The sequence below is a fragment of the Acanthochromis polyacanthus genome, chromosome 20, assembly GCF_021347895.1.
Source record: "Acanthochromis polyacanthus isolate Apoly-LR-REF ecotype Palm Island chromosome 20, KAUST_Apoly_ChrSc, whole genome shotgun sequence".
NCBI lineage: Eukaryota > Metazoa > Chordata > Actinopteri > Pomacentridae > Acanthochromis > Acanthochromis polyacanthus.
This window is the reverse complement of record NC_067132.1, coordinates 2,932,168-2,944,202: the sequence shown is the minus strand read 5'-3', so window position 1 is coordinate 2,944,202 and position 12,035 is coordinate 2,932,168. Positions and strand designations below refer to the sequence as shown.

Genomic DNA, 12,035 nt, shown 5'->3' with positions numbered 1-12,035 from the left:
ATGGCACACCTTTTGCTAGAGATACTTTCTAGTGTAACGTGTCACTCCTTCATTACATTTCCCACAATTCTCTTATCTTTTGTTGTCTGTTACTGTCTGTCAGACCTCCCTCTTGGTTTTTGTTGTCGCACCTTTTCTATTTGCAGCTGTTTGTCATACCCCTCATCTCTTACCTGTTGTTGTCTGGCAGACTTCTTCGTTCAACCACCTTTTGTTCTTTGCTGTATTACCCTCTGTTACTGATTAGCAACCACACACAAATTAACCACTTTTCACCATGTATTTACATACAGCCCCCTCCCTACCCTCTGATCATCCTCATAAAATGTGGACTCTGCAAATGTTCTGGGTCAGCGTACCTTCACAGACTCATGCTCTGTGTTGGTCAGCCCAACGTATGCCAGAAAACTAATAAATACCCCACTACAGCAAACTTTGAAGGACTAAGAGTGAAATATCTTCAACAATAGCAAGCAGTCCTGGCCTACTTGTAGTAAAACAGACCCAAACCACAATGCAACCACCACCATGTTTTACAGATTGGATAAGGTTCTTCCCTGGGAATGCAATATTTTCATTTCTCCAACACATTTCTAGTGCATTCATGTGATCTTTAGCAAACTGTAGAAGACAGCATTGTTCTTTTTAAATAGCAGTAGCTTTCTCCTTGCAGCCATGCCATATGCACCTCATTGTCTCCTGATGCTGGACTTTTGAACTTTGACATTGACCAGTGTGAGCGAGAACTTTAGATGTCTGTCCTGGATTCCTTTGTGACATCATGGACTATTACACCCCTTTGTCTTGGAGTGTCTATGTTGGTCAGCACCATTCAGGAAGGTGACTGTGGTGCTTAATATCTGCCATTTGTACACTGTTTGTGTGACTGTGGATTGAGAATGCAATAAACAATTCTTTTCTGAAATATTCAAAAATATATCCTTTGTAAACAAAGGATATATTTTTGACTTTTTTGGACAGGCAGTTTATAATGGTATAAACTTATACCATTATACACTGCCTGTCCAAAAAAGTCGGCACCTGGATTTAACTAAGCAAATAGTTCGGAGCCTTCCATTGGATAATTACTGCAGTGATGAATACGTTTCAGCTGCAACAACTTCTTTAACCCTAGCTGATGCAGGGAGGAGCTTTTCATTTTTTAAACAACCATGTTGGAAGACATATTCTGTGGTCATGGAAAAGATGCTCATTTGTCTCAGAAGGGTCAAATTATTGGCCTGCATCAAGCAAAGAAAACAACTAAGGAGATTTCTGAAACTGCTAAAATCAAGTTAAAAACCATCCAACGCATTATTAAAACCTGAAGGATTTCTGCTCTGGGGATTCAGGCCGTTTGGATTCTGTAAAGCGTCTTGAAACATTCTGAATTGTAACTGGCGTTATGTAAATAAAATTTAATAGAGTTGAATAATAAGATTTTTTAAATTTGACTTGTAAAACTTGCTTCTTTGTCTCTGAACATTTAATGTTTATTTGACTTGTAATCCGTTTTTTAATTGTTTATCCTTCTTTAAAATCTTCCTGCTTCTTAGCGTTTACTGTTACGCAGCCCTAACAGCAAGTCATTCTAAAATGATTTGAATTTTTGTCATCTGTCCATGGCATTAGATGCTGAATGTGCTGCATAGATGAAGTTAATTATATCATCATTTAAATGTATACTATGTTCTACATATAGCTATTATCTATTGTGGTGTCAGCTCTTTTCTTTTTTCCATCGAAAATATCCTTTGTGGATTCTGGTATTACACAGTGTGACATTTTTGTTCCACATTATTAGGACACTTGAGCACAGAAAGACTTACCTGCTCCTTAGCGCTGTAGTAGACCAGTTTTTGTTTAAGCATCGGTTTGTTTATCTCTCTGAAACCATACCTGCTCATTTATTTAAAGTTGTAAAGCAGTTAATCAGATGAGCTCATGTGTTTGCGTCTCTGACCTCCCCTTCCATCCCTGTCTCAGCGGTGGTTGTTCCTGACGGGCCATCAGAGAAGGCAGGGCTGGGAGATGAGCTCGGCAGTGAGGAGGATCTTCTGTATGAAGAGTTTCGCAGTTCTGGACATCGTTTTGGACACCCAGGAGGTGGTGGAGGAGAGCAGCTAGCCATCAATGAGGTAAGCAAAATCCAATTTATGAGTTGAAACTCTGTAATTTCCATACAGGAAGGGAGTTTGACTGCAGAGTAAAGGTGCTAAATGTAAAATCAGTGTTCTTATTGCACAAGTGTTGTTTTTCAGTTCACTGAATTTTCAATTCTACCAATGGGGACATCGTAGTTTATACAATTAAACATTAGTGTGTTTAATAGTGCAATACATGATTTTGAATATGAATATGGCATTAATATAACAGCAAACAAATATCTGCTGCGTAAAGATACAGCAGAGTAATGGCATCCTAAGTCACTCAGAATGTGACTACCGGGCAGGTGCTCCACCTAAGTGTGCACGTCAGCGCATGTGATTCCTTCCCTTTGAAACTGTTGGATCTCCCAACATTTCTAGTAAACAGAATAAGAATGACCTCTCCAGTACAAAATCAAAAGTGCAGCTTGGAGCGTTTAGCTGGTGCACCCAAAAAACCCTAACGTCTGTTTATGGTTATGGCTGGATTATTTCTTGCTGACTCTTGTGTACATAATCCTTCTGGTTGTAAGTAAAATGAGAAGAGAGGGAAGAGCTTCAGTCCACACAGCGGCTTGTTTTGATATAAGATGCTGGTTCTGTGGTCCACATTCAGTGTTTCTGAATGTCACAGACTGTCAAAGAGAACCCCATAGCAAACATGAATCACAAGAGGCAGACTGGAATCAGTGAATGAATTTGTTTGCAAATGATGTAACTACAATTTATACAAGGGATCATTCTGACAGAACACAAAATACACAGCATTTTATTAGGGAAGACTGGGAAGGAGAATACATGCTAACAAGCTAGGGCTAGACAAAGGGTTAAGCTAACAAGAACATGCTAAACAGTGAGAACATTTATGGTTGAGGGACCTGGGATCACAGTAAACAACCAGGAGATGTGATCACGTTGCGGCACAGGTAGGGCCTGGTATAGAGCAATCCATGGCCAAGAAACATCTGCATGGCACACCACAGCTCCTTTCACCTCTTTGCTCTTTCCTGGATTAGCCAGTAGTCAGGAGGAGTCACTGCTGAGACAGTGATGACTGGATCCACAACACTTAGAACAGACACAGTAAAGGGAAGAACTCCAGAATGTGGAGATAGAGGGGAGAATGACATGAATCACAATCTGAACAACCCTATTGCCAGTACCCCAGTGCCTTAGCATTAGTTGCTCAATATAGTTTTTAAATCTGGAAGACACAAATTCACTTACAGCCAAATTTATTGAATTTTACAGAAGGATTTAATATACTGTAAAATATACAGAATACCCATCTCAGGATCTTTTGAGGTTGTTACCAGTGCACTGTAGTTTCAAGTTGGAAATGCTCAGCCGTTGTGTTGACTGCTTTTTTCGTGCACATGTCCTCTGACATATATAAAAGTGGACATGGAAACAAGGTACAGAACTTCTTCACCAGAGGGATCTTTGCAGTAACAAGTAAGTCATCTATGTATGACGTATAATGAGGATGAACTCTCATTCCAATTGTCTGAGGTTCTACTGCAGTATTCAATAAGAAAGGGAATAAACATCCTCTCTGCCTCACAACCTGATAAGCCTAAATAGCACTGATGGGATGTGAGTGTATAAATTATCTTTTTGTTGTTTGTCACTAATATTCCATGAGATTAGTGTAATTTTCATTTCTAAAGGTCCCACATTATGCTATTTTTCAGTCACGTCATATAGGTCTCAGAAGCCCAAAAACATAGTATTTAAGTTTGTTCGCCCCAAAATCATCCTTTGTTCGGAGTTTCAGCGGTCGAAAAAGTCACTCTGACCAGCCCTCCTCAGAACAGGCTGTTTCTGGGCCTGCTTCCAGGTATGCAAATGAACGCATCTGTCCACGCCCACTCCCCCTCTCCTCTCTGGGAGAGGACACGGCTTACAACAAGCTGTCACCGAGGGACTGAGCCGCCTCTTGGGAGCAAACCCAAGAGGAAAAGAGCCGGCCAGTGGAGAGTTCGCTCTCGTAATCCCCGACAGCTCCACCACACAAAGAACCCGCTGCCCCTTGACGAAATGGTGGGCCGCCACAGGCAGCGAAGCCGATGCCGCAGAGATGCTCCGTCAGAGCGGGGAGCCGACCGGCGCCACTGCCGCCGCTCTCCAGACAGCTGCTACCGGTGCCATGATCCTGGTCACTTCGCACTGCCCGGCGCCCGCACCGAGAAGCCGAGCTCCGGGAAACGACAGAAGAGTGGCGCTGTGAGGGAACCAACTCAAACTCGGCCGTTTGAGCAGGCATATTGACAAAATGTGGTGTAGAAAGGCAGGGAGGAAACAGACCGTTTTCAAATTCGAACCTCATAATGAGGCTACTGCAACACACACTACTATAAGAAAACTTTCACAAAGTGAGATTTGCATAATATGTCCCCTTTAAGTGTGGACATAGTTTCCAAAAGTGAGGTGGTGATAATAAAAAGAAAAAAACCTAACTAGCACACCTATTCCCAGTTCCACGAATAAAAGCAGACCCTTGTTAAGATATTTTAAATTAAAATGTCTGTCTTAGTGCTGACTGTTAGATAGATTTGCTATGGCAGTTTTTATAAAACCATCAATCAAACCAAACATCAATTAATGCATAATATCAGTCAATGCAGTTATTAACAAGAGAAGCACTCAGAGAGCAGTCCTCCACCAAGGCTGCTCATTCCCCTATATGGCATGTCAGAACTGCAGCATATTTTTGTAGAAATACAGCATTTTTTTACTAGTTACTGATAATTAGAACAGGTAGCAATGTTAAATTGCTGCATTCTACGGCAACGTAGAATGTAGCAGTTTAATATAGGCCTGTGTTCTGCATGTGTACGTTATATACGGATACCGACTCACACGACCTAAATATGCAACGGGTGGCGGGAATTGATGGGACTCAGAAACACCCCCACAATTTAATCAATTGTTCCATGAATAATTTCCAACGGATCAGTCCTGGTAAGTCCTCAGTGGGGGATTTGTAGTAGGATCACAATCGTGTGATCGTCAGCAGGCAGCTGACGTAGTATTCACTTGTTGTCATGGTTACAGTGACGCCGTGCCGCTATCTGGCAATGGCAAATCTTTAACAAATCCATGGATCCAGACTAGAAGCTGTGCCACTGCCAAAATCTATTGAGGTGGTCCTTGTGTCATTTCTGACCTTCGCTCACAATTTCATCCAAATCTATTATTCCATTTTTGAGTAACGTTGTGCACAGACAGACAAATGTACGCCAATCATCACATAACTCTGCCGCGTTCCTTGGAGGAGTAAAAAAAAACTGTTTGGAGATTACAGTGAAAGTATGGGGGGAACACTCAGACTCAGACTCAGTAGAATGTTATGTACACAGCAGATACATGCGCTCTCATAGCTCCTCAGTGAAGCTTTATAATGCATAGTGGCTGATATACTGTATGCCTTCCAGACAAAACTCTGCACTGAAAGGAGGTTCACTCAAAGTACCTTTTGGCCAAAAAAATCCAGTCATGCAGATAGCAATTTGTTACAGAAATCAGGTATGAATTTGAGGAAAGAGTTATTGGTTTGCTCGTTTCTGCCTCAGTTCTCATTGCATTGGATTGATTGATGACTGCACACTGACAGCCAGTGAAAACAGATCTCTAAGGAAGCAGCTGCATGTCACCCAGTTTACTTCTTCTCTCTGAAAATCAACCAAACAATGCAGAGTCATCACTGTGCTGCCACCCTGTGGGTCACTGGTGTATATTATCTAGGGACTTGAGCCCCTTTTTCATTTCTGATTTTGCACACCCTGTCCTTTCCTCCTTTCCTCCCATCTGAGATGTGAGTAGAAGAGGTGAGGAGAGGCACAAAGAGAGAGGAGGCAAACCAACAGGCCTTTAACAAATTAAGATATCCTTGCTTTGGAGCCGTCATTTTAAAGTGACGTGGCACAGCGAAATCATCTGTTCATCATTTCTTCATCACCTACCATTGTATTTTATGATCTCTGTCAGATGAACACAACAGCATTCACGATAACTTACAATCAGTGACAGAGTATACAGATGGTGTTTGCATTTTAGGCACATTTTCACAGTGTTTTGTATATATGTATATATATACAGCCCGATCTCACGAGGATTCGTGAAACTGTCACGTAAATTTTTGTTTCGGTTTCGTGCGCACCAACACGATTTCGTCATGTTTTTCGTGCCGCTCACCACGAAATGCACACCAATGTATTTTAAACGGCGGACTTTTCGTGCCACTCAGAACGTATTTCAAAAGAATGTGTGTATTATATTTTTAAAGTAAAACCGCGGCGAATCCAACGCTATATTTTGCATGACATCGTCCCTAAACATAACCCTAACCATAATCCTAACCATAACCGAACCATAAGCCGGTGGTACACTTACCAATTTGCATAGGAATTTCAAGAATGTCCGGCGGCCGGCGGCCGCAAACGCGATCACACAAGCAGTATACGCCGATGGACAGCTTAGATCGTCATGAATCTGCCGGTATAAACCTCTTTCAGATGTGATTACCACAGCGAAAAACATTTCGTGGTGAGCGGCACGAAAAACATGACGAAATCGTGTTGGTGCGCACGAAACCGAAACTAAAACTTACGTGACAGTTTCACGAATCCCCGTGAGACCGGGTTGATATATATATATATATATATATATATTTTTTATTTTTTTTCTGTGTGTCATAACCTTTTGAGACATCCTTCAAGATGGTGTACTAAGATCAAACTCTGAGTCACAAGTAGGAGGACAGAGGAGATGATAAAAGTCAAAATCAAGAAATGATAGCCTAAGAAACTGTAATGTTGCTGTGGGATTTCTGGTAATCTGCCAATAATGAAGAGTTTGGTTAAATGCAGCATGCCTGTAATGGATGTTTCTGCTGTGTGTGTTTTTGGGCCCATCTTCAACTATGTGAAGATTTCATTCTTTTCTGTGTATTTAGCTGTTTCAGGGACAATATGAACACATCACCTCAGACTCCAGTAGGCAGTTTCTCTGTTTTGAGTTTGATGTTGTCTTGTATTTGTGTGGAACTGAGTGAGAGGAGCGTGTTGAAGGTCTGCAGTGGTGCTTCCAGCTGCAAATTGAGGTCAGGTCCTTTGAGAGGCGTTCCCAGGAAAAACAAAGGCTTCCTGACGTTACCAGGTCAGTTGCTACACGCTAATCATGAAAAATGCTTCGTCAAAGCTTTACTGAGCATGAGGATGAGGTAATCCAAGGGGAATTAGACAACATCAGAAGAATTTCTAGTATTTTCTACACATGGAGTAATGACTATACGTTATTTTATTTGTCTCATCACGATTAACCAATTACATATTTAAAGGTGAAATTTGCACCATATACTGTAGGTCACTCCACTTTTTCAGGAATACTTTGATTTCCCCCCTAAAATCTCTCTGAACAATGTTGTCTAACTGAGCAACCATCACAGTCACCAAAAATGAGTAATTCAGGGAATTCTTCTTTTTTTAATTTGTTTTTTTTTTTTACCAAGCACTCACAGTATGGATGGTGGACAAGATTACTTTATTAATACCCGTGGGTGGATGTGTTTTGCAGAAACAGATAATAGCATTTGGCATTCCTTAACAAAACACACATTGAAGCTGACAGATGGCTACTTGATTGAGTGACAAGTCAAAAAAGTTCCACCGTCCACCAATATAGCAGCAAGGACAAGCAAAAAGATAAGATCACACGAATAAGATCAAGGTTAGTAAAAATAGAACACAGCAAAAAATCTTCAGGAAAGAAAAGCAATCTCTGGGATAAAAACCAGGATAGGAACATAAAATTTAGAAGTCACAATAACAAATAGAGCTAAGAAATAAGATAAATTAATAAAATACAGTGCAGATGTCACTACTTCATGGTAAGCTCAGTGACGGCGACAGGACTAAAAGCCTCCATCCAGAGGGAAGAAGCTGAAAGTCACCCCGTAGAGGATGGGAGTCATCATTAAGGACTGACAAACCCATCCTCTGCACCTGTTTAGTGTAACAGGGAGCCTGGATGAGACTGGGACTCACCAATCAGGCGACTGAACCATCTCACTATTTGGTTCAGTCAGGTGGCTACTACAGTTTCTTAAAAATAATTTAATATATATTTTGATTGTTGCTAAATAATTTTCTCCACAGATGCTAGAAATGCTGGAAATGATCAAAGGCTCCATTCAGACAGACACACCAACAGCAGCTGAACGTTTCAGAATTAGAACAATGGTCACTTTTCAACACCAGTGTTGGTCCAAAAACGGTACAGAGACACCGTTTGCTAAAATCACTCTGCGCTACAATTTCACACCTATTACCACCTCAAAGGACAGAATCTGTAGCTGGTCTGTTTATTAAGACTCACCAATAGGGAATCTTGGTTTTCACAAAATGTTAACAGGAGTTAAAGTTTAGTTTGTTGCTTCCAAGTGTAATGTAGTTTTTTTTTTTTTTTAGTTTATTAAATACCTGCAGCTTCAGACAGCAGCAGGATCCATATGAGACACACACAGAGAGAGATGGAGAGTTGTGTGCCTTTATCTCTGTTTAACAGCAGTAGAATTCCTTTTACTGCATATAACATTAACTTCTGCCCAGTCAGAACATAACGAGTCAGGCTGTGTTTTTCTTTACATCACACACAGAACTCAGTAGAACATGCAGAATCATTTTGTTGCTGTAATTGATCCTTGCAAAAATGTGCGTTGGTAATTACTGTCATGCACTGGACCTTTTCTTCACCCACACAAATGAACCAGGCGTGAACTAACCGTGACGTTACCCGTTGGTTTCAACGCCGAGAAAATGAAGCCCGGATTTTGCTACTTCCTGGTCGCCATTTTGGATTTTTTGAAGCCAGTGACGTAAAAAGCGTCATCAAACAGACTGGACCGGAGAGCAACTAGGGGCAGGACCAGTCAATGGGACTGTCAATCAAGTATAGCCACGCCCCCTGGCTCCGCCAACTTTAACGATGTATTTAAAATTCAGTATTGATTTATTTTAAGATCGTCCACCTGATCTCTCATTTTGACCATGAAAACTAACGGGAAAAAAATCCTGAGCTGTAGAACAAAAGTTTATCAAATTTTATTTTTCCAAAAATGAATTAGGGTCTATGGAGCAAAGTTTTTTGGAGCCAACCCTAGCGGACGGCGGGATATTGCAAGTTTTTGACACTTCCGGGTGGGCTTCAAATTTGGAGCCAGATGCTACGTCCATCTTTATATACAGTCCATGAAATGAACATTGTGCTCAGTATCCAAAGTAATATCCGTGCAGCAGCGCCCCCTGGAGTCACAGTTTTACCACAGGATTCAGCAGCAGAAATGCCCTTTTGAGTCATTTTCTGCTAGAAGCCACAACTTTGTCTTCTTTCAGTACGGTTTTTATAGACAGTACAGTGATTTGCTGTTTCGGGACATGTTTAGAATGTAAGGATACAGAATATTTGTGTAGCAAAAGGTAGTATTTTGTATAAGTAACTGGACTTGGGTGGGAAAGTCCATCAGTTAATGGTGGTTAGTGTGTCTAACGGAGCTCATCTTTTGCACGACTATCAAATATTGGATAAATCTGTTACTTGTTAGGAGATTACATCTATACTAATGAATCATTCAGCAATATACTCCTGCAGATGTGCCCACAAACACACACTCCATACACACGCACACACGCACGCACGCACACACACACACACATCTGCCTTTTATTCTCTGTAGTACCCCTCCCTTCCTCCCTGTCCTTCCAGCAGCCCACCCCCACCCTGCTACTCTCCCTCCCAGGGGTTGCTATGGCCTTGCCTCAGCTACTCTGGTATCCAGGATGTGCTGACACACTCTGCATTTTGATTGGCTATGAGCTATGCAAGGGTGGGCACACCAAAAAAGGAAAGGAAGGAAGGGGAAAAAAAGAAAAGAGGGTGATCCTGGTAGTTAGATGGATGGCTGAGGTAGCACAGCTCCAGGCAGAGCATCGAGCACCATTTTAGAAGGAGCTATTAAAGGAGAGGAAGGGTGGGCAGAGATAGAGAGATAGATGCAAGCCAGAGGGAGAACAAATGGCCGGTTGCTTTGAGAGGTAGAAACAGCGAAGCGTATGTAGGCTAGAGTGCGAGAAGAACGTGCTGGAAAACGAGCAGACAGACGGAGAAAAAGAAGAGAAGAGCAAGGGGAAGAGGAGGAGGAGGAGGAGGCATGATCATGTACCAGAGAGATGCAACATCTCTTCCTTCATCTTTCATCCTGACATCCTGACCGAGAGAGAGAGCAGAGGAACCAAACGGAAAAGGACTGAATCGGTGGCAGACAGAAAGAAGAAAGAACGCAGAGGTGCCTGTTCCCCAGGAACAGAGGCGAAAGGGAGTGGAGGTGGAGGAGGAGGGGGGAGACTCAGGACGAAACACAGGAATAGCTTCACAGATCCACTCACACATACTGACACAGATAGGCACCCAGCCTCCACTGGCAGGCCGGGGCAACGCTGGGCATCGGCAAAGTGGCAGGAGAAGCAGAGGAGGCGACCGCCGGAGCCGAGAGGAGGAGAGCAGCACTAGAGGACAGCGACGCCGACAGTCGAGCAGGAGAACGAGGCGACGCGGTGTGGTGTGGAAGCTCAGCGCTGAGGGAAAGACGACGGGGGAGGGGTGGTGCTGCTGAGGAGGAGGAAGAGGGGGAGGCCAAGGGACTGATGGCTCGTGGCAGCGGTTCTGGGAGGTGGAGCAGGCAGAGGATGGGATTCTTCAACACCATGCTGCGCTGTAACCTCCCCCCAGAGACCCAGAAGGTGGTGGTGTTCCTCATCATGATGCTGCTCATCATCATCAACGTGGTCCTCATGTTCCTGCTGGCTTTCCAGTAGAGTGCACACAGAGACCAGTACACACACACACACACACACACACACACACACACACACACACACACACACACACACACACACACACACACACACACACACACACACACACACACACACACACACGACAGACCCATGCTACTGGACGGAGGGAGTGAGCACATAAACTGAAACACAGAGGAACAGAGGAGGACTGTCCTGTTAATGAGCAGGGCTGCTCGGATTGATGGGTGTCCAAGATGGCAGCAGCAAAACACAGGTACAACCAGGAGAAGCATTTTGTGTGAGAGTGGATGTTGTCTGTTCCTGTGTGTGATCACAGATTATGTAAACAGGTGAAATTCAGTACATACGAGCATCGCATGTTGTGTGTTTCCCTGCTGCCGTCAGAAATGACTACATAGACACCGTTTGTGTGATTGGTCCAGCCTATAAGATACATCTGTCTCATTGATCTCACTCTGCTCTATACAATGAGGCACTAGAGATCAAGTTGTGATGCTTTCAGAATGAAACTTGTGTTATTATGTATTATTTTATTTATTAATTGTCAACAAATTTGATAAAAAAGAAATAGACAAACCAACAAATTGTTAGTCTGCCTCACAATACTTTATTCAGTCCCTCCAGGATTTTGCGGTCTTTTTTCCAGACTGTTGTGGCCTAAAATGCGTGAATTCATGGCAGCTTTTCTAAAATACTGTGATGTAAGTTGCGATGTTTTCAGCCTATTTGTTGCGATGAAATTGCAGGAGACAGTGACAGCAGCTAAAAAGTTGCATTTTTTTCAGCTTTTAGAACGTCTCAACACTGTAATTGACAATATTTATCCCTAAATTAATTCTTCAATGCTGCAACCAATTTACACAAGCTGGAACACCACGGTTATAGCAGCAGCCAGATACTGGTTTAACATGAAGTTGCTCATAGATTTAAGGCGCTAAATGATCATTTACTGTTGAAGGAATCATATTAGGACATGTCTGTCAGTGGCTTAAAAAGTTAATGTCACATCCTG

The 12,035-nt window shown here is 42.5% G+C and overlaps 1 protein-coding gene across 6 annotated transcripts in view; it reads left to right on the top strand.

Annotated features, from left to right (window-relative positions):
• Window positions 1–12,035, top strand: part of arhgef4 (Rho guanine nucleotide exchange factor (GEF) 4) — a 173,044-nt gene that overhangs the window by 131,894 nt on the left and 29,115 nt on the right. For 4 of the 6 annotated variants that reach the window (XM_051940014.1, XM_051940017.1, XM_051940016.1 and 1 more), the window contains one exon: window positions 1,987–2,138. In XM_051940014.1, coding sequence (XP_051795974.1) covers window positions 1,987–2,138 — 152 coding nt within the window. Of the gene's footprint in view, window positions 1–1,986; window positions 2,139–10,057; window positions 11,277–12,035 lie in introns of those variants that run through there. The other 2 variants (XM_022198503.2, XM_022198504.2) reach the window with 1 other exon arrangement.